The sequence below is a fragment of the Culicoides brevitarsis genome, chromosome 1 (genome assembly GCF_036172545.1).
Source record: "Culicoides brevitarsis isolate CSIRO-B50_1 chromosome 1, AGI_CSIRO_Cbre_v1, whole genome shotgun sequence".
NCBI classification, from domain to species: Eukaryota; Metazoa; Arthropoda; class Insecta; order Diptera; family Ceratopogonidae; genus Culicoides; species Culicoides brevitarsis.
This window is the reverse complement of record NC_087085.1, coordinates 38,469,437-38,493,982: the sequence shown is the minus strand read 5'-3', so window position 1 is coordinate 38,493,982 and position 24,546 is coordinate 38,469,437. Positions and strand designations below refer to the sequence as shown.

The 24,546-nt window shown below is 27.2% G+C and overlaps 3 protein-coding genes across 5 annotated transcripts; 1 reads left to right on the top strand and 2 right to left on the bottom strand.

The window, feature by feature from the left end:
• Positions 1-11,822: 11,822 nt before the first annotated feature.
• LOC134837157 (uncharacterized) lies at positions 11,823-13,417 on the bottom strand. The gene is made up of 3 exons (XM_063852501.1): positions 13,125-13,417; positions 12,862-13,066; positions 11,823-12,806 (listed from the first exon to the last, which is right to left on the bottom strand). Exons 1-3 carry the CDS (start codon positions 13,406-13,408, stop codon positions 12,201-12,203), a joined length of 1,095 nt encoding a protein of 364 aa, XP_063708571.1. The 5' UTR covers positions 13,409-13,417; the 3' UTR covers positions 11,823-12,200.
• Positions 13,418-14,326: 909 nt separating this feature from the next.
• LOC134838450 (BTB/POZ domain-containing protein 6-like) lies at positions 14,327-15,684 on the bottom strand. 2 transcript variants are annotated; one of them, XM_063853981.1, is made up of 3 exons: positions 15,359-15,684; positions 15,094-15,283; positions 14,327-15,039 (listed from the first exon to the last, which is right to left on the bottom strand). In XM_063853981.1, exons 1-3 carry the CDS (start codon positions 15,643-15,645, stop codon positions 14,428-14,430), a joined length of 1,089 nt encoding a protein of 362 aa, XP_063710051.1. In that variant the 5' UTR covers positions 15,646-15,684; the 3' UTR covers positions 14,327-14,427. The 2 variants fall into 2 exon arrangements, with proteins under 2 accessions (XP_063710051.1, XP_063710050.1); XM_063853980.1 differs by having other exon boundaries at positions 14,329-15,039; positions 15,094-15,298.
• An 800-nt stretch (positions 15,685-16,484) lies between these two features.
• On the top strand, positions 16,485-23,921 carry LOC134830440 (putative glutathione-specific gamma-glutamylcyclotransferase 2). 2 transcript variants are annotated; one of them, XM_063843940.1, is made up of 4 exons: positions 16,485-16,801; positions 16,868-17,072; positions 22,313-23,385; positions 23,442-23,921. In XM_063843940.1, the coding sequence occupies exons 3-4, from the start codon at positions 23,137-23,139 to the stop codon at positions 23,862-23,864; spliced, it is 672 nt and encodes a 223-aa protein (XP_063700010.1). In that variant the 5' UTR covers positions 16,485-16,801; positions 16,868-17,072; positions 22,313-23,136; the 3' UTR covers positions 23,865-23,921. The 2 variants fall into 2 exon arrangements, with proteins under 2 accessions (XP_063700010.1, XP_063700002.1); XM_063843932.1 differs by lacking the exon at positions 23,442-23,921 and having other exon boundaries at positions 22,313-23,134.
• Positions 23,922-24,546: the final 625 nt, after the last annotated feature.

The window sequence follows — 24,546 nt, the reverse complement described above, 5'->3', positions numbered from 1 at the left end:
ATTAAAAAAAAAAAAATTGGAATAATTCAGATTTTTTTAGATAATAAATTAAAAATTTTGTAAATTTTCAGTTAAAAAATTAAATTTAACAAAAATTATGAGAAAAGATTTTTTTTAATTTTAAATAAATATTAATTACTTTACCGTAAAAAAACATTTATTTTTTTTTTAAATTATCAAATAATTATTTTTCCTTAAATTAAAAATATTTTTTAAAAACAACTTTTGACCTTCTTGACAAACTTTATCAATTTTCAAAAAAATTTTGTCTCTCTCATGAGAATAAAAGGATGCTTTCAACAAAAACGACAACTAAACGTTAAAAAAAGGAAAAAAGAAGAGACAAGTTCAACTTTCACTTATTATTTTCATCATTATTGTCATCCAACCATAGTACAATAACTTTACTTTCATATAATAATAATAATGAAAAATACCTTTTTTTCCTCGCTTAGAGAAAATACTCGCGAAATAATCTTATTGTGCCTTCAAATGACGTTAGTAGCACCAAAAGCGAAGCAAAAGAGGACTATGACACACAAAAAAAAAAACGAAGAGATAATGTAAAAAAAAAGTATAAATAGCAGCAAAGCAAGTATTTAGGAGGCAGAACGGCGAAAAAAGAAGGAAAAAAACTTTTTTAATTTACAACTTTTTCAATATCCGTTCCGCCGTTGTGTTTACACTTATTATTCATAATTAATATTGATCATAATTTGCGTATAAATGGCCGAGGAAAATTTAAAAAAAAAGAAAGTTTTTTTTTCGTTGATAAGGATATCTCTTCTTGCCATTTTGCGACGTTTAATATTAATATTATGTTGAAATTGAAAGAAGAAGTCTTTAGAAGGAGACTTTTTGATTGTTGGTTTATAAATATTTTTAAACGTTTTTAAAGATAAACACCGGAAAATAGTCAAATAATTTTTATTTTTGACTTTTAATGAACGTAAGTAATTTTTTTTATTATATTTTTAATAAAATATTTATTTTTTTATTTTAAATTTAATTAAATTAAATTTATAATTTAAAAAAAATAAATTTAATATTAAAAAATTAATTAAGAAGTTAATTAATTGCTTTTAATTAATTAAAAATAATTTGAAAATCATAAATAAATTTAATTAATTAAATTTTAATTTAATTGACTAATTTATTTAATTTTTATTTTAAATTTGAATTAAAAGTCTTAACTTAAAAAATAAATTTAATTAATTAATTAAAAATTATAATTAATAAAAATAATAATTAATAATTAAAATAATAAATAAATAAATTAATAAAATAATTTTAAAAAAATAAATAAATTAAATTTTTATTTTTTTAGGACTTTGGACAAAATTAAGATTTCATAATTTGAAAAAAAAAATATTAAAAAGCTGTAAGTATCCTAACCACTCGACAATATGGGAAATTAAAAATTTTAATGCGAAAAGGCTTCATTGCGAAAAATTGATCAATAATTTTTAAATGACATTCTGCTGAAAAATCGTTCAATGTCTTCTTTTTCAAAACTCGTTCGTTACTTACAAAAAATGTAACTCAAGCATGACTGTCCAGAAAAAAAAACATCCAACGTCATTACAACTTTATAAATTCCCTTTTTAACTCTTTCGTAAGTGAAAAACTCTTTTTTTTTCAATGTCTTACAATAACAACGTTATCTCAACTAACTGGTACATAAACTTTTCTTCGTTTTTTTAATAGAATCGTTTTCTCCTCACTTTTCGTTAATAGCCTGTCTAGACATCCGTGTTATTGGTCTATTTATGACGCGACGAAGAAAGGCGATGACGAGAAATTATAATGCACTTATTAAATAATATTTTCACAACTCCTCTTTTTTTTGTTGCTTCCTTACATTCTTTTGGGTTTATTCACTTGTTATTTTCACACAAAATTCCAAAAGAGATCCGTTCAACGGACGAAAGTAACATATGTCGTTATCGATATTATTTTATGTTACGATACACTTTGGATAAAGTATTATTATTTTTGCCCATCTTTCGATTCTGCATTCCTTCACAATTCTGGCGAATATCCCGAATGGTCATCTCTGCTTATATTGTTCATTTATCTCATAAAGAATTATGGGAGATGAAACTTTGTTAGAGGAGATTTTGACAAAAATAAAAGGTTTATGAAAAGATTTGATGTCTTTCTGTCGAAATTTGAATTCAAAGAAGTTTTGTAACGGGTTAACTCAAAATTTGGTATTAAAAAAAAAAAATTTTTTTTTTGTAAATTTTTGGTATTAACTTTCAGATGGTTTTTGAGTTAAAAAGATTTAGAAAAATAAGCTTTAAATTTTTTAAAAATATTTTTCTAAAAACACTTTTGTGTTTCAACTCGATAATCTTCAAATTCATTCTCTTTTAGAGAAAAGAAAAAAAAATAGAAAGGATATGTCATGTTTGGTTATAGACACAAAGCGATTGGAAACGAGTTATACGATATCGCCTGAAGGATCCTTCTTTCCTTCTGTTTTTGTCTGTTCAGAGAAATCGTCAATAGGGGAGTGAGAGGAGGAAGGTAGAAACAGAGAGAATGGACTATCATAATAGATTGATAATATAATTGAATAAATGTTAAATAAAAAGGATTTAAATTAATGGTTATGGGAGGATAGAGTATTGGGATTCGCATCGATCGGATATTGCAGCTGTAAAACAATATCCGGTCGTCTCTCTGTGAAATATTGCGAAAAATTTAATTCCTTTTTCATCGGTTTATGGTAACAACTTTTCTCGACCTCATTCTTTACCTTTTTCCTCCGACAAGACTGACAACTGTCACACATTAACCTATCCCTTCGTTCCATTTATCTGTCTTACATCAAAAAAAAAACGAAGAAGCCTTTCTTGTCACATCGGCACCCTCAAAATATGATTAATTAATGTCATCACATTGGATTTTCCTAATCCTAACCATACAATGTCCTTGTTCGCACATCAAAACTGCTTCTTCTTCTCGTTCTTTGGTTTGTCGAATGTCGCTTTGTGACACCTTTGAAACGAAACAGAAGAAGAAGAAGAGAAGACAAGTAATTAAGAGAGAATGAGTGAAAACCGCCACTCCAAGCCACAATCGCAAGTGTTTTAATACAAAAGTTCAACAACCCATTATCATTATTTATTTGCTGCTCAAAAACTTGCTCAAGGATCTTTCTTTTTTCGCGGAAGTAATCAAAAGAAAATCCTGCTTTGAAACTTTTGTTTTGCTCTTATGAAAAAAAAAGTGTGAAAAACCTGGAAATTTTTGTGAAGAACAAAGAAAAACAAATAACAAAAAAAAAAGTCTTAAATGTCTTCAGGAAAGAATAAAATAAAGACAAAAAAAAAAGAAAAAGTGGGAATGCAATGTATTTAATGTAATAAAATTTGTGGAGAAGGCAAAAGACCACAAATTTGTTTATTTTGTTACATCCCACTTGAGGCAATTCCTCCACAATTTCTAATGCAAAATAGTGTGGAAATTGTCGAGAAACTGAAAAGGAGTAAAATCATTCCTTTTTATCTGTCCTAGCGGCTTTATTTCTTGACTTGATGATATTCGCAACGATTTTTTTAAAGAAAATTTTCGCAAATGATAGCTTACAAATTGGCAAAAAAATTAAAAAAATATTTTAAATCAATTTTCTTATAAAGTTAAAAATTAAATTAATTTTTTAAATTTTTTAATTTTTTTTAATTTTTTAATTTAATTTAACTTTTTTTAATTTTTTTTTATAATTTATTGATTTAAAAATATTTAATTATTTTTTTTATTTAATTAAATAATTTAAAGAAATAAAGAACATTAAAGAATTGTTTTAAGATTTCTTTAAGGAATTAAATATTTTATTATTTATCGTAAAAATTTCAAAAAATTGTTTTAATTCAATTTTAAAATAAATAAATAAAATAAATAAATTTTTTATTTTAATTTAAAATTATTTAATTATTTTTTTTTACAAAATAATTTTAAAAAATAGAAAAAAAATAAAGACTTATTTTAAGATTTTTTTTAAAGAATTAAATAAAAATTATGCAATTAATCGATTAATTAAATTAATTTTATTTTATTTATTAAAATAAAAAAATTAATTAAATATTTTTTTATTTATTTATTTTTTATTTTATTTTTTTGAATAACTTTTAGTTGAAATATTTTTCAAATGTAAATATTTATTATTTAATAAATTTCAAAAATTATTTAAACGATCAAATTGTTAAAATAAATTTAAATAAAATAATTTTTTTTTTTTCAAATAACAAATGGAGTTACCTGATACCTCAAAACCTACAATTAACTAAACTCCATCATTTACCTTTGCTGATACTTCAAACTTTTGCTCTCCTTAAGCCATTTACAGATGCAGGTCTGATGTCCTTGCTCTTGCTCTACAACACACTCAGTACAAAGCCAAATATAATAAAATATAAAATAAAATAAAAAAGGGAACCAATTTTATAATAAATTACAATTTTTCCCTTTCGTAATACAATAAATAATTCAACAGCCAAGAGTTTTGTCTACGCCACGCACGAAGCATTGGCGAACGAACAAAAAGGTGACAAAGGACCTTCCAAACTAAACTATTCACAGACCATTTTGAACTTTATGTGCCTCCTTCGTTCGTCACCCAAACACAGACCAAAGATGAAGAAATTCCTTTGGTCAGAACAAACGACCGTCTTTTAATACTTTTTTGGTTGAATTTTGCAGAGAAGGAGGCAAAAAAAAAGTAGGTAAGGGAAGGACTTTAAATGTCTTGTCTTGTTTCTATGGAAATGACAGGATTAAGTTCGGGGTCATACATTGTTTATTTGTTTCGGTTCTTTTTATCTTCCAACGCTTTTTTTTTCTATTATTTATTCCACACCGTCATGCAGACACTTTGCATCAAACCCAAAAAGAAATACTTTTTGTTGTCTACGAATTTCTCTCTTTCTCTCGCGCTACCTTTTTGCCATGAAATAAAAGAGACGCACAACTTATTGTTATGATGGTGAATAATGGACATGATAAAGTACATTTGATTTATGTTTGTTTTGGCTGCTTGGCTTGCTTTTCGTACACTTCCTTGATGGTACTTTCAATTTGTTCTGCTTTGTGCTCCGTATGGAGCTGCGCTGTTGGGACGCAAAGTAACAATAATAAAAGGAAAAAGGTGTCACCGAGCAAACATGATGGTCTTTTCGAGATTAAGATGCTTTTATGTCGAGCTTAGAAAAGGAGGACATTTCTCATTTGTTTGCCCAATAAAACACACATACACAAAGTTTGAGACGAGAAACAGATGATGATGACCTTAGTTTGGTTTAATTGTTGGAAGTTTTTAGTTCGCTTCGATTTGGATTTGAAATATTTGCTTAAACAAAGTTTGTCTTCCGAAAATTTTGGTCCAAAGTCTTGGAATTAATTGATGGCGAAAGATAAACAAAATCTTGGATGGAATCAATTAAAGTGCAAATGGACCATTGAACATTAGTAAATTTTTGGACTTTCCTTTATTCCGCTTTTTTTGTTTCAGTAATCACTAAAAAATTAATTTAAAATCTTTGTTGAAAATTTTTTATCGAATTTTCTTAAATTTTTAAATTAATTTAAAAAAATTAAATTATTTTTTTTAATTTTAATTTAAAATAAAATTTTTATGTAAAAATTAAATAATTTCTTTTATAAAAATTTAAATAATTTCTTTTATAAAAATTTAAATAATTTCTTTTATAAAAATTAAAATTTGTTTTACAAAAATGAAACATTTTTTTTAATACAAATTAAAAAACTTTTTAATAAAATTTTAAACAATTTTTTTATAAAAAATTTAAACTAATTTTTTTCGATAATTTAAGCTGATTTTTTAAAAAATTTTCATTCAATAAAAATTCATGATTTAAAGCTCTCACAAAGCTTTATGAAATTGTTTGAAATATTTTCCTTCTCTCGAGAAAGAGTTTCATCTTAAACGTACTTCATATCACTTTTTTCCCTCCTTTTTTGTCTTATTTTACTTCACATAAGGAGAAGTACCTAACAGCACATTTCAAGAGCATCGCGAAATTTTTCTCAACTCAAGCGAAAAATGAAACGAGTAAAACATTTTTTGTTCTTTACTGCGAAATGCGTCATTCCAAGCTAATTTATGCCTGTGCGCTTCGGGGATTTCTCAGCTATCTTAAGTAAAGTTCTTTGCGATAATTCAAATAATTCTGCGGGACCTTGAAAATAAATCTCAGTCTGGTGAGCAAAAGTCTCCATTTTTCAAAAGACAAAAAAAAAAGTTGATAGAGACAATGCGAGATGATGACAACGACACAAAGAAGAAGAAAAAAGAGACGCAGAAAAAAACAACGACATGAATAAAAGAAGTGAAAATATGGCAAAATTTGTAATCACTTTAATGAGCGCACTCATTTGCATACATTAGCATCACATTTTGTCGTTCGGATTCGTTCGGCGGCGGTATTCTGCCAAATTTACGCGATTTTATTATTATTTATGAACGCACATTACGTCATCATCATCATGAACATCGTCGTGTGGAAAAGACTTTTAAATGTAAGCGGAAGATAAAGTAAGAGGAATTGTTATGAATAATGAGACACGCGACTACTGAAAATTTTAAGTAAATGTATCGCTTATGTTAAAGATGCTCGAGATTTTTTTTGAGAGGAAAATTTTTTTAAACGGAAGATTTAAGGTTTTGAAGTCAAATTTTGTTTTAAAGTAAAAAATTTAAATTTTTTGTTTTGGTTAATACCATGAAGCCTTTTCGCATATAAAAATTAAATTTTCCCATATTGTCTAGTGGTTAGGATACTCACAGCTAATTTTGAATAATTCATTGAATCAATCCTTAAATCCATTGAAAGCTTCTAATTATTCTTCAAAAAAATCCTAAAAATTAAAAATAAAAATAAAATAAATAAAAAAATAAATTAAAAAATAAATAAAATAATAATAAATTTTAATAAAAAAAAAAATAGAAAAATATTTATTAAAAAACAAAATATAAAAAAATATTTATTAAAAAAAAATAAAAAATTTTTAATATTTAATTTAAAATTTTATTAAAATAATTAAATATGATTTAATTTTATTAACTTAATTAATTTTAATTAAAATTTAATTTTTTTAATTATTTTTTTTATCTGTTTTTTTTTTAATAAAAAAAAAAATTTATTTATTTTTAAACAAATAATTTTTTAACATTATAAAACTTACCATTTTAAAAAAATTCCACAAAAAATCGCTTTTCCTAAAATTCAATAAAAAAAATATTTTGTCCTTTGCAAAATATTTGTGTCATAAACACATGAGTAAACATGAAAAAGAAGGGAAAAAAATCGAGAAAGTCTATATCCTTCCTCCTTTTTGCCGAAAGACCTGCTTTTGTCACCCATGTCATCGTCGTCATACACAAAAGCTTCGACATCAGTGAATGAATGAATGGCTTTTGTGTGTAAAGTGCATTCACCTGCATTTCCTTTTCTTCCTCTCGTGTCCTTTTTTTCCATCCTCGTCGACATTTGGTCCAAAATATGTTCTACGAGAAAAAATTGTTACATAAAAAGAATTATTTTGGGTCAACTCTTTCATCCTGCGATCCATAGAAATTGGAGTCAGTCGGTGAATGAATGGCAGATTGCTCCGATTACTTACAAAAAAAAACGAAGAAAAAACACGACGATGATGAGAAAAAGACATAATATCATAAATATTGTCCCTTAATCTACTTTAAGATATTTATCTCTCTTAATTTTTTTTTTCCTCTTTTTTTTGTGTTTTTCTCTATGTCACTCGTGTTCGTCTTTTATTATTACGACAGATCTCTATTTTATGCCATTACTTACACTAATTACTTGAAACTTTTCCTGCAAAGACCGAAAAAAAGGAAAACATGAATAACAAAAAAAAATGTTCGTTATTTTTAATGTCTCCGATATTTTTCTATTCGCCATATTTTCGAGAAGATGGATGAAGGAGACACTGCGTCGTCTTTATCTGCGACGAATAATCAGAAATTGAAAGAATTAAACGAGATAACTGCCGGGCATGTCATTTACTCTCTAATAGAATTAACTTTCAGTGTCATTATTTATCTCTCGGTCTTCGGGGTGAAAAATGCCTGAATGAAAAAAGGAGCTTCACAATTTCCTTCCGAAATTAAAAGGTGTGTCAGCAACTCAAAAAAAAACATGGAGATTTTCTCTCAGGAAAAACTTTTTGTACGTGTGCGGTCTTAAAACTTTTGTACTCGTAAAATAAAGATCTCTAATAACTCTCGGTAAAGCGACGACGACAAACATTCTCAAGTACTTGCAGGTTTCGTAATAATCATGCAAAGTTTACATAAGCAAATGAAGTACTGTTTGTTGTTTGTTAAAATTTCCTCCATACCCACAGAAAAAAAAATTTACGTGTAGGAGAGAAAAGTTTTCCTTGAAACAAACCGAATTTTGGGAACCACAAACAAGATAAGTTTTAACACTAATGATCAGTTTTCGACATCAAACATTCAGCATTTTTGAGTTTTAACAGAAACGGGAAGAGTACATGCAAATTTTTGAGGTATTACTTACCTTTTTGTTTGTTTTATAGTTGAGTGATGATTTTTTTTTTGAGGAAATAGAACAACCCTCAAGGAATGTAGATCCAAACTTTTTTTGTAACGAATTAACTTGAAATTTAGTTTGATGAATCTTCTTATAGATTTTTTAAAGTGACCTTTTGAGCTATTAGAAGGTTTCTGTGCTGAAAAACTTTTTAAAAAATAAATAAAAACTCATAAAAATCACAAATTTGATGTTTAATATAAATTGCATACTTTTAGGCGTAAATTATAACTTACATTAAATTTTTTATTTAAAAGCTATTTTTTTCAAAAAAGTTTTTTTTTAAATTATTTAATTAATTATTTAAAAAATAATTCGTGCTGAAAATTTAAAAAAAAAAAATGAAATATCGCGAAAAATTGAAAATTTATATTGTAAAATTCATTGCATACTTTTAAATTTTGAAAAAAAAAATCAAAATTCTTTAAAGCGACCAAAGAATTTCCGAAAGGATTTCTTTTTTAAAATAAAAAAAAAAATATTATTTTAATTCTATTATGATAACAAACAAAAATTACATAAAAATATTTATTTTGGTCTACATACTTTTTAATTGGCTTACGTAACATATGTGAAATATGAAAATTGTGCAAAAGAGGTCAATTAAAATATTTGTTTTAAAATTTATTTAAAATGTAAATTTTTACTCAATTTCATTCAAGAAATTTTTTTAAATTTCACTTTTTAAATTAAATTTGTTTCTAATTTTGGACCATCTTTTAAAAATTTTTTCATGAAAAGCATCCCACACGAAAATATCAAATTTCCCTTTGAAAAAAGGGAAAACTAATTAATTCGCGAAACAAAATTCCAAAATCAAACATTGGCGTCCATACAAACTTTTGTTTTGTTGATTTTTGTTTATCTTTGTAAAATTTAATTTCCGGAAATCGCTTAGTTTTCAATAATTTTCTCTTATTAGGCAATTTTGCTTTCATAAAGTCATGAAAACACTAAAATCAACCCACACTTTCGAAGAAAATCTATAAAAATAGAAGAAAAATTTTCTTTCAAGGTTCTGTTATGAATTTTCATTAAAATCTTCTTCTTTCTTAACTTTATTGGATTGTTGGAAAAATTTTCTTTCATTTTTCGTACGAAAATATAAAGATACAAGTTTCGAAGTAAATAACTGCAACTATCTAGATTCTCATATAGAATTTTCTTGTTATTGTATTAAGTTCTTATGCCTACTTAAATATCGTCTGAAGCAAGAAAAATAAAATAATAAGCTAACAAAAATTTTTCTTATGAGTATTATGATAATTTTGGTCATTTTTGTTACCATGCAAGGTCGAAACCTTGTCCTTTGGGGACTTTTTCATTGATTTTTCTTCTGCAATTTTCTCTAATTAATTCTTAATGCTCTACAAGAGTTACACAAAATGCTTAAACCATGACCTAAGACAATTTTGGTCAACAGAAAAAAAATTAATATTCATACAATAATTCGTTCATAAATATTTGAAGGTTAATCCATTTCGTCAAAGAAAAAAAAATAACACGCAATTTATTTTTTCTTCTGTGGCTTCCTTCTTGGTTTCGTAGCCTTTTGAACGTGACCTTGGTCGACACACTCTTTGCACATTTGAGGAGCTCGTGTCACACAATTTCCCGGATTTAGACTTCCTTGAGGGCAATTGCAGCAACTTTCGCATCGTGCACCGCTTAATGTGAAAAATGTGTCGACAGCTACTTTTGTGTAAAGGGTACAGATGAAACAGCAATCTGAAAAATATTTTTTTTAAATTAATATTTTTTTTTTCTTTTAAAAATTCAAATGTGAGGTAAAATAAATTAATTGTTCAAAAAAAAAATATAAATTAAAAATAAAAAAAAATATTTATTTATAAAAAATATTTAAGGAATTAAAATTATTTTTCTTATCATTTAAAAAATTATTTATTTAATTAAAATTCATTTTTTCAATCATTTAAACTTTTTTTTATTTATTAAAAATTTTTTAAATTAATTAGAATTTATTTTTTTAATCATTTAATTTTTTTATTTTTTAATTTTTTAAATTTTTGTAAAAAAAAATCAATAAATAAATTAAAATAAAAAAAAATATTTATTTATAAAAAATATTTAAGGAATTAAAATTATTTTTCTTATCATTTAAATAATTATTTATTTAATTAAAATTTTTTTCAATCATTTAAACTTTTTTTTTTTTATTATTTTTTAAATTAATTAGAATTTTTTTTTAATTTTAAATTTTTTTTTTGTTAAAAATTATTTAATTAATTAAAAAATTTAATTTTTTATTTTTAAAAATTTAAAATTTATTTAAAAAAAATTTAAAATTTTAATTAAAATTAAAATAAACAAAAAATAATCTTTTTTATTAATTTCATTTTTGTTAAAATTAAAAAAAAAATAATTAATTTTTTAAAAATTAAAAAACATTTTTTTTTGTTTAAAAAAAAAATTCACTTTTGTTTCAATTTAGTATAATTTTAATTTAATTATTTTTTTTTAATTTTGGTATTTTATTTTTAATTTCATTTTTTTTTAATAAAAAAAAAAACAATAAAAAAAATTGATTAATTTTTGTATGAAAAAAAAATAAAAAATATATTTTAATTTTAAATTAATTTTTTTAAAAATAATTTACAAAAAAAAAACTTACTTTGTCCATTTTCCATCCTAACAGCTCGCCTTACCAAAGAACACTGCTCAATATTTCCGATAAAAATTCAAAGAAAAAGGAAGAAAAAAAACAAAAGTTGTTTACATTACTCGACGCGAGGACGACACTTAATTGATTCTAATTAATTTTTTTCTCCTGTTTTGTTGATTTTTGTCATTTTTCCGTCATTATAGTCGTTTGACAAGGTTTCTTGACACGAGGTCATGATGATCCTTGCACAAAAAAAAATTTAATTGCTTCGACAATGACCTAATGCTGTAATACCTGGAAATGAATGTTTAGAAGTGACTCATCGCTAATTGTTGAATAATCAGTTGGATGACTTATCGAGGCGTTTTCTATCTAATCTTATCGCGTCTCTACGTTTTTTTTTATCATTCGTTGAAGCGCATTTTATGTTGAAAAAATCAATAAAATTTAGTTTTTTCTCGTTTAAAAGAGAATTTTAATAGAAAAAATGCACTTTTGTCAATTTTTTAGATTTTTATGACTTTTGGGGAGTTCTTCGGGATTTCATATCGCACCAACTTCGTTCCTATATCGACAATTTCGCGTCAGATTCTATTTTATTCTATTTTTAACTCTTAAACGCAAACAAGTTAATCAGTTTAAACGTTATTTTGGTAAAAAAATTAAAAATTATTAAAAATGTCAAGTTGGTTGTGTTGTTGTTGCAAAGGTGAAAAAGAAGAAGTTCCGCCAAAAATTCCTGTCACATCAGAAGGATCCGAGATGCAAGTCATGAACCGCAGAGTGAACTCAGAATCAGTCGCAAGTGAACATTTGTTGGCACGAAAGACGAGTATTGTGCAGCAAACGGTGCCGGAAGAGAGTGAAGAGGAGACAGAAAGACCAAAAACTGTTAGTTGATTTCACGGATTTGTAGCTTTTTTTGAATAAATTTCCAGTTTTGTATTTACAAAAAATTTTTTTTTGCAAAATTTCACTCAATTTATGAGTCCAGTTTTTTTGTAAGCCGCATAAAGTGCTTCTAAGTCATCATGAGTGTACAAAGTCAAATCCTTATGTTGATATTTCTCATAAATATCTTTAATTTGCTGCTTATTGCCTGCGACTTTGGAACATTCCCATAAAGTATGGTTATTAGCAAACGAACATTTGCTACATGTCTTTCTGTTATGAATTTCTTGCATCCTGGCGAATAACTGAACATCAGCTTTGACAATATAAAGTCTAAACTGACGTTTTTTGCACAAAACGGAAAATCCCTCAGGCATTTCTGACAAATTGGCATCATCAGGCAAACATTTGATCAGAGCTTCTTTTTCCTCATCCGTCAACAAAAAAGTTGCCTGAATGTCATTTTCATGTAATGTCAAGAAACGAATTTGCTTGAGAGCTGAACGAACTTTCGAAGCAATTTCGGAGTCAGTTTTGTCATTGTGACGAATGTAACGTTCGAGAGCCCACAAAAAATCAATTTCGGAAAAAACTGCTGGAAAATCAAGCTCAAAAAGGGAATTGATAGTTTCAGGAGCGGCTTTTAAAAATTCCGAGGAGGAAAGTAAATCGTTAATTTGTACCTTAAAGATCTGAAATTGGAGAAAAATGTAGAAAAAAAATTCAAGGTCAAATTTTAATACAAACCTGGATGCAAGCAGCTTTCAAAGTGTCATCAGAGTGACGTGACGCCGTTTCATAAAATACCAAACAATTGTTTAAGCAGAGACTATTTATGGCGACTTCATGAACAAACAGCAGAGCATCCTTGCAAGCGTACTTTTGTGCGGCGTAGTAAAAGTCAGAGACATTCTGAGCGTTTTTTAGTTGAATATCAAGTCCATAAATAAACCTAACCTCAAAAAATAAAACAAATAAAACTAAATTTAATTAAAATTTGTCAATCTTACCCCAGAAAATGCTTAAAAGTCTCCATCGTGATGTCCTGAATCACAAAAATTTCGTTGTTAACTCCAGAACTTCCTTCTGCATCACCATAAAACATCGTTTCGAAGACTTCGCTCACAGACATCAGCATCATTTTGTGAGCTCCAATGATTGAAGGGCAGCCAGAAATGTCTTTGCATTCAAACTTGATGTCACAATGTTTTTGTTCGACAAAGGAACTCAAATGGAGTGCATTGTAATCAATTTTATGCGAGATTTTTCGCTTTTTTTCTGGACTCTCAGTCATTGTGGCAGAAATTTGGTCAAAACTGTTGAAATTGTAAACAAAGTTGTCGAACGAACCTAAATTTGAAACGTCAGAGGCGTAGTCAAAAAAAAAATTAAAGGGGGGTACAAAGTTATTTTGAGCTAAATTAGTCAAAATCTTACGTAAAACTTTTAAAAATCCAGAATCAAAAGTCATTTAATCAATATTTAAAGCTTTTATCTTTATCTAAAAAGCTGAAGTCAAAAATTAATTAGTTTTTAAGTCCGCTCCAAATTTTTTTTTTGAACGTTTTGTCCCATGCCCCATTTCAAAAGGCAAAATAAAAAAAAAATAAAAATTTCATCAAAATTGACCATTTTTTGGTCTTTTTTTCAAGAAATTTCCTAAAATTTAAAAAAAAAATTTCAATTTTTAAGAATTTTTTTATTAAAAATAGTATTTTAACATGAATTTTCTTCTTTGAAATTTTTTTCAAAAAAATTTATTTTCAAAATTTTTTGACAGTTATTTTTACGAAATTTTTTTGTTTAAATTTTTAACTTGAAATTCTCTGATCTCAATTTTCAAATCTCAATGTAGATACCATAAAATCAGCTAAAATATTGATAAATGACAAAAAACTGTCAAAATTTTGTCATTTTGTATGAAAGGTTTTTCAAAAAAATTTTTTTTATTTTGCCCCCCAGGGACTCCACGGAGAATTTGAAAAATCGAATTTAATTTATAAAAATTCGAGAAAAATGACTTTGAAATTATTTCAAACGCTTTTTTCGTGGGTTTCAAACGCTGAATGCCTGCCCCTCCTACTTTGAAAAAAAGTTTTTGGGACAAAAAGTTCGAAATAAATTTGGAGCGGCCTAAAAAAATTACTTTATATTGCTGAAAAATTCATAATTTGATTGAAATTTGGAGTAAATCTGACCTAACCTCAAAAATTAAAAAAATTCTAAATGATCAACAATTAAGACGCTAAGCATCCGCCATCTTTGATTTTATTTTTTTTACTTTTTATTTTTTTTACAAATCCATATTTTTTCTCAACTTTTAACTAATCCACCTTCTGTGTAAGCTTCGTAGAGCGATATCAGATCATCATTACTATAAAGTACAATATTCGTATGTTCGTATTTTTCAAAAATCTCCTTTATCTTATTTCTCACACTGACACTAAGGTTACAGCAATTCCACGAGGAATGGTTTGAGTAACTTGTGTAATGGCACGGATTAATGCAGCGAAACGAGTATCCTTTGAAGATTTTTGACAAAATATGGATTTTCGAGATTCTCTTTGATCGACTGATTGAGAAGCCATCAGGCATTCCCGCCAAATTTGAATCTGAATCCAAGCTCGAATCTTTCAAACATTCAATAATTGCTTTCTTTTCATCATCCGAAAGCAATGAAGTTTGTCGAATGTCATTTTCGCGCAATGTCAAGAAACGAATGATTTGAAGCGCAGGACGAACTTTCAAAGCAATTTTCGGGTCTCGTTCTTGATTGTGATCGATGTAGCGCTGAAGTGCCCAGACAAGTTCCATTTCCGAGTTGATCGATAAATGTTCACTTTGGAAAATTAAGTTGACACTTTCGGGATTTGCAGTCAAAAATTCCGTGGAAATAATTACTGCACTGATGTCTTCCTGAATTTTCTAAAAAAATTTTTTAAAAATCATTAAAATTTTTCAAATTTATCTGGATTTTACCTTCAAAGCAGCATCTTTGAGCGAACAGTCATCATGCAGTAACGCAGTTTCATAAAAAACTAAACAATTCGTCAAATCAAGCCTATCTAAGGCAGCTTCATGGATAAATTTTAGAGCTTCTTTACAATTGTATTTGTGAGCGGCATAGTAAAAGCGACAAATCTCAATAGAATTTTCAAATTTTACATCACTTCCGTAGATGAATCTGGTTTGAGGTGAAATTTGAATTGAATTCGATTCGAAAAAGAAATAAAAGAAAACTTACGACAAAAAATCCGTAAAAGTATCAATTGTGATGTCGTCTATTAAGACCTCTTCACTCTTCGTAACGACATCATTTTCCGCAGTTTTCCCATAAAACATCGTCTCGAAGACGTCACTCACCAAAACGAGCATCATTTTGTGGGCTCCAATCTTTCTCAGGTCTCCGTCGGTATTTTTGCACCAAAATGTGACATCGCAATGTTTTTGTTCCTTGAAATTTTGCACGTGAAGCGACTCGAAATCAATTTTGTGAAAGGTTTTTTGCTTTTTTGATGGAGGTTCACTCATTTTCGGAATAATTTTAGACAAAAAAACGAAAGACGGAAATTAGTAAACAAAAAAATGTGAAAAAACTAAAAAATTTTATCGAACAGAACTAATTTTCAGTGGTGTAGTTTCAAAAGGGGCAAATAACTTTCTTTCAAAATGGGGATTTGAAATACTTTTTCATACAAAATGTCAAATATTCAATGAATTTTTAATCGTTAATCAATTTATTCGTTATTTTTAATGAATTTACATTGAGATTTCTTATTTAAAATTAATTTCAGAGCAAATGACCTAAAAAATTTAAAAAAAAATTTTACAAAAAAATAAAAATTTTGAAAACATAAGTTAAACGATTTTAGAAAAAAAAATTACAGAAGAAAATTCTAGTTAAAATATTATTTTTAATACAAAAGTTTATCAAAATTAAAAATTTTAAAATATTTTTTAAAATTTCTTGAAAAATTATGAAAGTAGACTAAAAAACGGTCATACTTGATGAAATTTTTACTTTTTTTTTATTATGCTCTTTGGATTTTTGACTTTTTAAATGAGGCATGAGACAAAAATTTCAAAATGATTAAAAATGATAAATTAGAGTCCATTTGGAGCAAGATTTGAGAAAAATGGCCATTTTTTTTTTCAGTTTCAATTTTTAAGCAGTTTTGAGTTATAAAATGATTAAAAATGATAAATTAGAGTCCTCTGACAAATTTTTATCCATTTGGAGCAAGATTTGGAGCATAAAATAATTTTTTTGAGATCAAAAGTGAACCGTCAAAAATATTCAAACTGCGCACAACTAAAAAGCGCAATTAACCGGCAAATCACATTTATTTTTTGTTTACATTGCAACAAGTTTACTTTTGTGCATTCCTTAACCTAAAAAAATGGAAATAAATAATAAATCCACGGAAAATCTTTTGATTCGCAAAAAATTCAAATCTACTTTGACCAATTTTCTAACTTCGCAATTGCATTGTGACGTTACCTTCGTTTTTAAAGACGAAAATGGTAAATTTTCAAAAATCGGTGCACACAAAGTGATTTTGGCAGCTGCCAGCGAGGTTTTCGAAACAATGTTTTTTGGCGAAACCGTGAAGAGCAACGCAGTTAAGCAAGAAAATGAATTGGAAATTAAGGAGATTTCTTTTGACGCATTTAAAGCATTATTGGAGTAAGTTTTTTTTCATTTTTTTTTAGTTTTTGTTATTTTGAAATTATCTTATCTTATCTGTTATAGATTCATCTACGACAAAGAAGTGGAATTTCACGATTCTAACGCTCTTGTTGAGTTTTACGCTGCTGCCCATAAATATATTTGCTCCGATGCCATGATTTTCGCTGAATCAAAAATGATGAAAGAAGTAGATTCCCATAACGTCATTTCTTTCTACCAGACTGCAATTTTGTACGAGCTTCCGGATTTAAAGAAGAAGTGCCTTGATGTAAGTTTTGAATTATAAAATGATTAAAAATGATAAATTAGAGTCCTCTGACAAATTTTTATCCATTTGGAGCAAGATTTGACAAAAATGGCTTTGACACAGTTTTTGACACAGTTTTTTTGCTCTTGATTTGGTTTTTAAAACAAAACTATGTCAAAGAAAAAATTTTTTTTCAGTTTCAATTTTTAAGCAGTTTTGAGTTATAAAATGATTAAAAATGATAAATTAGAGTCCTCTGACAAATTTTTATCCATTTGGAGCAAGATTTGACAAAAATGGCTTTGACACAGTTTTTGACACAGTTTTTTTGCTCTTGATTTAGTTTTCAAAACAAAACTATGTCAAAGAAAAAATTTTTTTTCAGTTTCAATTTTTTGGCAGTTTTGAGTTATAAAATGATTAAAAATGATAAATTAGAGTCCTCTGACAAATTTTTATCCATTTGGAGCAAGATTTGACAAAAATGGCTTTGACACAGTTTTTGACACAGTTTTTTTGCTCTTGATTTGGTTTTCAAAACAAAACTGTGTCAAAGAAAAAATTTTTTTTTCAGTTTCAATTTTTTGGCAGTTTTGAGTTATAAAATGATTAAAAATGATAAATTAGAGTCCTCTGACAAATTTTTATCCATTTGGAGCAAGATTTGACAAAAATGGCTTTGACACAGTTTTTGACACAGTTTTTTTGCTCTTGATTTAGTTTTCAAAACAAAACTATGTCAAAGAAAAAATTTTTTTTCAGTTTCAATTTTTTGGCAGTTTTGAGTTATAAAATGATTAAAAATGATAAATTAGAGCCCTCTGACAAATTTTTATCCATTTGGAGCAAGATTTGACAAAAATGGCTTTGACACAGTTTTTGACACAGTTTTTTTGCTCTTGATTTAGTTTTCAAAACAAAACTATGTCAAAGAAAAAATTTTTTTTCAGTTTCAATTTTTTGGCAGTTTTGAGTTAAAAAATGATTAAAAATGATAAATTAGAGTCCTCTGACAAATTTTTATCCATTTGGAGCAAGATTTGACAAAAATGGCTTTGACACAGTTTTTGACACAGTTTTTTTGCTCTTGATTTAGTTTTCAAAACAAAACTATGTCAAAGAAAAAATTTTTTTTCAGTTTCAATTTTTTGGCAGTTTTGAGTTATAAAATGATTAAAAATGATAAATTAGAGTCCTCTGACAAATTTTTATCCATTTGGAGCAAGATTTGACAAAAATGGCTTTGACACAGTTTTTGACACAGTTTTTTTGCTCTTGATTTGGTTTTCAAAACAAAACTATGTCAAAAAAAAAAATTTTTTTTCAGTTTCAATTTTTTGGCAGTTTTGAGTTATAAAATGATTAAAAATGATAAATTAGAGTCCTCTGACAAATTTTTATCCATTTGGAGCAAGATTTGACAAAAATGGCTTTGACACAGTTTTTGACACAGTTTTTTTGCTCTTGATTTGGTTTTCAAAACAAAACTATGTCAAAGAAAAAATTTTTTTTCAGTTTCAATTTTTTGGCAGTTTTGAGTTATAAAATGATTAAAAATGATAAATTAGAGTCCTCTGACAAATTTTTATCCATTTGGAGCAAGATTTGACAAAAATGGCTTTGACACAGTTTTTGACACAGTTTTTTTGCTCTTGATTTGGTTTTCAAAACAAAACTGTGTCAAAGAAAAAATTTTTTTTCAGTTTCAATTTTTTGGCAGTTTTGAGTTAAAAAATGATTAAAAATGATAAATTAGAGTCCTCTGACAAATTTTTATCCATTTGGAGCAAGATTTGACAAAAATGGCTTTGACACAGTTTTTGACACAGTTTTTTTGCTCTTGATTTGGTTTTCAAAACAAAACTGTGTCAAAGAAAAAATTTTTTTTCAGTTTCAATTTTTTGGCAGTTTTGAGTTATAAAATGATTAAAAATGATAAATTAGAGTCCTCTGACAAATTTTTATCCATTTGGCGCAAGATTTGACAAAAATGGCTTTGACACAGTTTTTGACACAGTTTTTTTGCTCTTGATTTAGTTTTCAAAACAAAACTATGTCAAAGAAAAAATTTTTTTTCAGTTTCAATTTTTTGGCAGTTTTGAGTTATAAAATGATTAAAAATGATAAATTAGAGCCTCTGACAAATTTTTATCCATTTGGAGCAAGATTTGACAAAAATGGCTTTGACACAGTTTTTGACACAGTTTTTTTGCTCTTGATTTAGTTTTCAAAACAAAACTGTGTCAAAGAAAAAATTTTTTTTCAGTTTCAATTTTTTGGCAGTTTTGAGTTATAAAATGATTAAAAATGATAAATTAGAGTCCTCTGACAAATTTTTATCCATTTGGAGCAAGATTTGACAAAAATTGCTTTGACACAGTTTTTGACATAGTTTTTTTGCTCTTGATTTGGTTTTCAAAACAAAACTATGTCAAAGAAAAAATTTTTTTTCAGTTTCAATTTTTTGGCAGTTTTGAGTTATAAAATGATTAAAAATGATAAATTAGAGTCCTCTGACAAATTTTTATCCATTTGGAGCAAGATTTGACAAAAATGGCTTTGACACAGTTTTTGACACAGTTTTTTTGCTCTTGATTTGGTTTTCAAAACAAAACTGTGTCAAAGAAAAAAATTTTTTTTAGTTTCAATTTTTTGGCAGTTTTGAGTTATAAAATGATTAAAAATGATAAATTAGAGTCCTCTGACAAATTTTTATCCATTTGGAGCAAGATTTGACAAAAATGGCTTTGACACAGTTTTTGACACAGTTTTTTTGCTCTTGATTTAGTTTTTAAAACAAAACTATGTCAAAAAAAAATTTTTTTTCAGTTTCAATTTTTTGGCAGTTTTGAGTTAAAAAATGATTAAAAATGATAAATTAGAGTCCTCTGACAAATTTTTATCCATTTGGAGCAAGATTTGACAAAAATGGCTTTGACACAGTTTTTGACACAGTTTTTTTGCTCTTGATTTAGTTTTCAAAACAAAACTATGTCAAAGAAAAAATTTTTTTTCAGTTTCAATTTTTTGGCAGTTTTGAGTTATAAAATGATTAAAAATGATAAATTAGAGTCCTCTGACAAATTTTTATCCATTTGGAGCAAGATTTGACAAAAATGGCTTTGACACAGTTTTTGACACAGTTTTTTTGCTCTTGATTTAGTTTTCAAAACAAAACTATGTCAAAGAAAAAATTTTTTTTCAGTTTCAATTTTTTGGCAGTTTTGAGTTATAAAATGATTAAAAATGATAAATTAGAGTCCTCTGACAAATTTTTATCCATTTGGAGCAAGATTTGACAAAAATGGCTTTGACACAGTTTTTGACACAGTTTTTTTGCTCTTGATTTAGTTTTCAAAACAAAACTGTGTCAAAGAAAAAATTTTTTTTTCAGTTTTAATTTTTTGGCAGTTTTGAGTTATAAAATGATTAAAAATGATAAATTAGAGTCCTCTGACAAATTTTTATCCATTTGGAGCAAGATTTGACAAAAATGGCTTTGACACAGTTTTTGACACAGTTTTTTTGCTCTTGATTTAGTTTTCAAAACAAAACTATGTCAAAGAAAAAATTTTTTTTCAGTTTCAATTTTTTGGCAGTTTTGAGTTATAAAATGATTAAAAATGATAAATTAGAGCCCTCTGACAAATTTTTATCCATTTGGAGCAAGATTTGACAAAAATGGCTTTGACACAGTTTTTGACACAGTTTTTTTGCTCTTGATTTAGTTTTCAAAACAAAACTATGTCAAAGAAAAAATTTTTTTTCAGTTTCAATTTTTTGGCAGTTTTGAGTTAAAAAATGATTAAAAATGATAAATTAGAGCCCTCTGACAAATTTTTATCCATTTGGAGCAAGATTTGACAAAAATGGCTTTGACACAGTTTTTGACACAGTTTTTTTGCTCTTGATTTAGTTTTCAAAACAAAACTGTGTCAAAGAAAAAATTTTTTTTCAGTTTCAATTTTTTGGCAGTTTTGAGTTAAAAAATGATTAAAAATGATAAATTAGAGTCCTCTGACAAATTTTTATCCATTTGGAGCAAGATTTGACAAAAATGGCTTTGACACAGTTTTTGACACAGTTTTTTTGCTCTTGATTTGGTTTTCAAAACAAAACTGTGTCAAAGAAAAAATTTTTTTTCAATTTCAATTTTTTGGCAGTTTTGAGTTATAAAATGATTAAAAATGATAAATTAGAGTCCTCTGACAAATTTTTATCCATTTGGAGCAAGATTTGACAAAAATGGCTTTGACACAGTTTTTGACACAGTTTTTTTGCTCTTGATTTGGTTTTCAAAACAAAACTGTGTCAAAGAAAAAATTTTTTTTCAGTTTCAATTTTTTGGCAGTTTTGAGTTAAAAAATGATTAAAAATGATAAATTAGAGCCCTCTGACAAATTTTTATCCATTTGGAGCAAGATTTGACAAAAATGGCTTTGACACAGTTTTTGACACAGTTTTTTTGCTCTTGATTTAGTTTTCAAAACAAAACTGTGTCAAAGAAAAAATTTTTTTTTTTCAGTTTCAATTTTTTGGCAGTTTTGAGTTAGAAAATGATTAAAAATGATAAATTAGAGCCCTCTGACAAATTTTTATCCATTTGGAGCAAGATTTGACAAAAATGGCTTTGACACAGTTTTTGACACAGTTTTTTTGCTCTTGATTTGTTTTCAAAACAAAACTATGTCAAAGAAAAAAATTTTTTTCAGTTTCAATTTTTTGGCAGTTTTGAGTTATAAAATGATTAAAAATGATAAATTAGAGTCCTCTGACAAATTTTTATCCATTTGGAGCAAGATTTGACAAAAATTGCTTTTTGACACAGTTTTTGACATAGTTTTTTTGCTCTTGATTTGGTTTTCAAAACAAAACTGTGTCAAAGAAAAAATTTTTTTTCAGTTTCAATTTTTTGGCAGTTTTGAGTTATAAAATGATTAAAAATGATAAACTAGAGTCCTCTGACAAATTTTTATCCATTTGGAGCAAGATTTGACAAAAATGGCTTTGACACAGTTTTTGACACAGTTTTTTTGCTCTTGATTTAGTTTTCAAAACAAAACTGTGTCAAAGAAAAAATTTTTTTTCAGTTTCAATTTTTTGGCAGTTTTGAGTTATAAAATGATTAAAAATGATAAATTAGAGCCTCTGACAAATTTTTATGCATTTGGAGCAAGATTTGACAAAAATAGCTTTGACACAGTTTTGAAGAATTAATACAAAAATTAATACAAAATTTTTATTTTGCACCATATTTACAGGTTTTTACAAAAGAAATGGGCAATATACTGAAATCTGCTGACTTTTTGTTTGTGACTCCTGATTTTGTCAACACGATTTTTCGTCTGGAAAGAAATAAATCGATTTCAGAAGTAGATCTTGTCTATGCACTTGAACGTTACATTCGGGTCAATGAGAAAACTGACATCAATATTATGGAAAAGCTGCAAGCTTCAATTAATGCCATTAATTTTCGGGATCTCAGTTCGCAAGAAATCAAAAGAACTTTTTTGTTGACGCCAGAAGCGAAGAAAACGTTCATGGATGGTATGGAAACCGAAATAAGCTTTGAGGTTATGATTAGGGCGCTAGATGATTTTGACCTGAAACATATTTGTGCAAAATGCGCTCTTAATGATCCGTTCGGACATTCCTTCCCACAAAGATGTCGCCATAGTTCGGCGGAATGGCGTCATGTACATCAACGAATGTTTATAAAATATAAAAACCGTGACCTGCCTGAATTTAGTTTCGAGGATGTAAAATGTCTTTATGATTTATACAAAAAAGAAGGTTTGATATCGTAGACAAATTTTTATAAGAAAAAACAACAAAACCGTCAAAAACATTCAAACTGCGCACATCTAAAAAGCGCAAACTCATTTTTTTCGTTCGTCAAATGTTTCAAGGACATCTAAAATCATCTGTTTCTGTACCGTACACAGTTCCAACACCGGTTTCTAAAGTTTTTCTAATGTAAAAAAATGTTTTGTTTAATAAATAATTCATTAAAAGTGGATTGACACCATTTGTCATCCAAATATTTTTCATTAAAAATCAATTTTTCAACCTTTTTTAACCTAAAATGAGTCCCTCGATCCAACAATTGACCGAAAAATCCCCGAAAAAAGTCTACAACGTTCAGGAAAGCCTCAAATTATTGTGTCCCGAAGTGATTTGTGGCAACGACGACGACTCTTTGTGGATTTTTGGCTACGGAAGTCTCGTTTGGAAAGCAGATTTTCCGTTCAGTTGCAAGCACAAAGGATTCATAACCGGATTCGAACGAAAATTCTACCAAAATAGCATTGATCATCGAGGAACGGCAGAAAAAGTTTGTGAATTTCCTGAAAAAAAAAATTTTTTTTTAAATTTTATTTATTTTTTTAGCCTGGAAGAGTAGTTACCTTGATTCACACTGAAAATTCCGAGAATCGCGTTTATGGCATCGGATATCGGATCAGTGCGGATGACAAAAAGGCAGTTCTCGAGCATTTGGATGTCCGTGAAATCAATGGGTACGAAAGAGTTGTCACGGATTTTCATTTGTTGAGTGACGCTGGGGAGATTCTTGCGCGGAAAAGTGTGTTGTTGTACTTGGCGAAGCACGATAATCCGTCGTTTGCAGGTTTGAAAGACGATTTGGAGACAATTGCACAGCAGATTTGTGAGTGTGAGGGGAAATCGGGAAGGAATTCGGATTATTTGATGGATTTGGCGGAGTCTATGAGGATTTTGTATCCGGAAATTGATGATCGGCACTTGTTTGAGTTGGAAAAAGTGGTTAAAAGGAAGTTGTGTCACGAGGTTTGAGGGATTTTGGAATAAAAATTTTAACGAAATTTAAAAAAAATTCTTTTTGAGACAAATTTCAATAAAAATTTCCCTTTTAAAGCGAAATTTCAACAAAAATGTCTTCTTTGAGACAAATTTTAATAAAAATTTCCTTTTGAACCGAAATTTCAAAAAAAATTCCTCTTTGAGACAAATTTCAATAAAAATTTCCTCTTTGAGCCAAATTTCAATAAAAATTTCCTCTTTGAGCCAATTTTCAATTAAAATTTCCCTTTTGAAACGAAATTTTAACAAACAATTTGCTCCTTGAGCAAAATTTCAAAAAAAATTTCCCTTTTGAAGTAAAGTTTCAACAAAAAATTTCCTCTTTGAAACAAATTTCAATAAAAATTTCCCTTTTGAAGCGAAATTTCAAAAAAAAATCCTCTTTGAGATAAATTTCAATAAAAATTTCCTCTTTGAAACGAATTTCAATAAAAATTTCCCTTTTGAAGCAAAATTTCAACAAAATATTTCCTCTTTGAAACAAATTTCAATTAAAATTTCCCTTTTGAAGCGAAATTTCAAAAAAAAAAATTCCTCTTTGAGACAAATTTCAATAAAAATTTCCTCTTTGAGCCAATTTTCAATTAAAATTTCCCTTTTGAAACGAAATTTTAACAAACAATTTGCTCCTTGAGCAAAATTTCAAAAAAAAAAT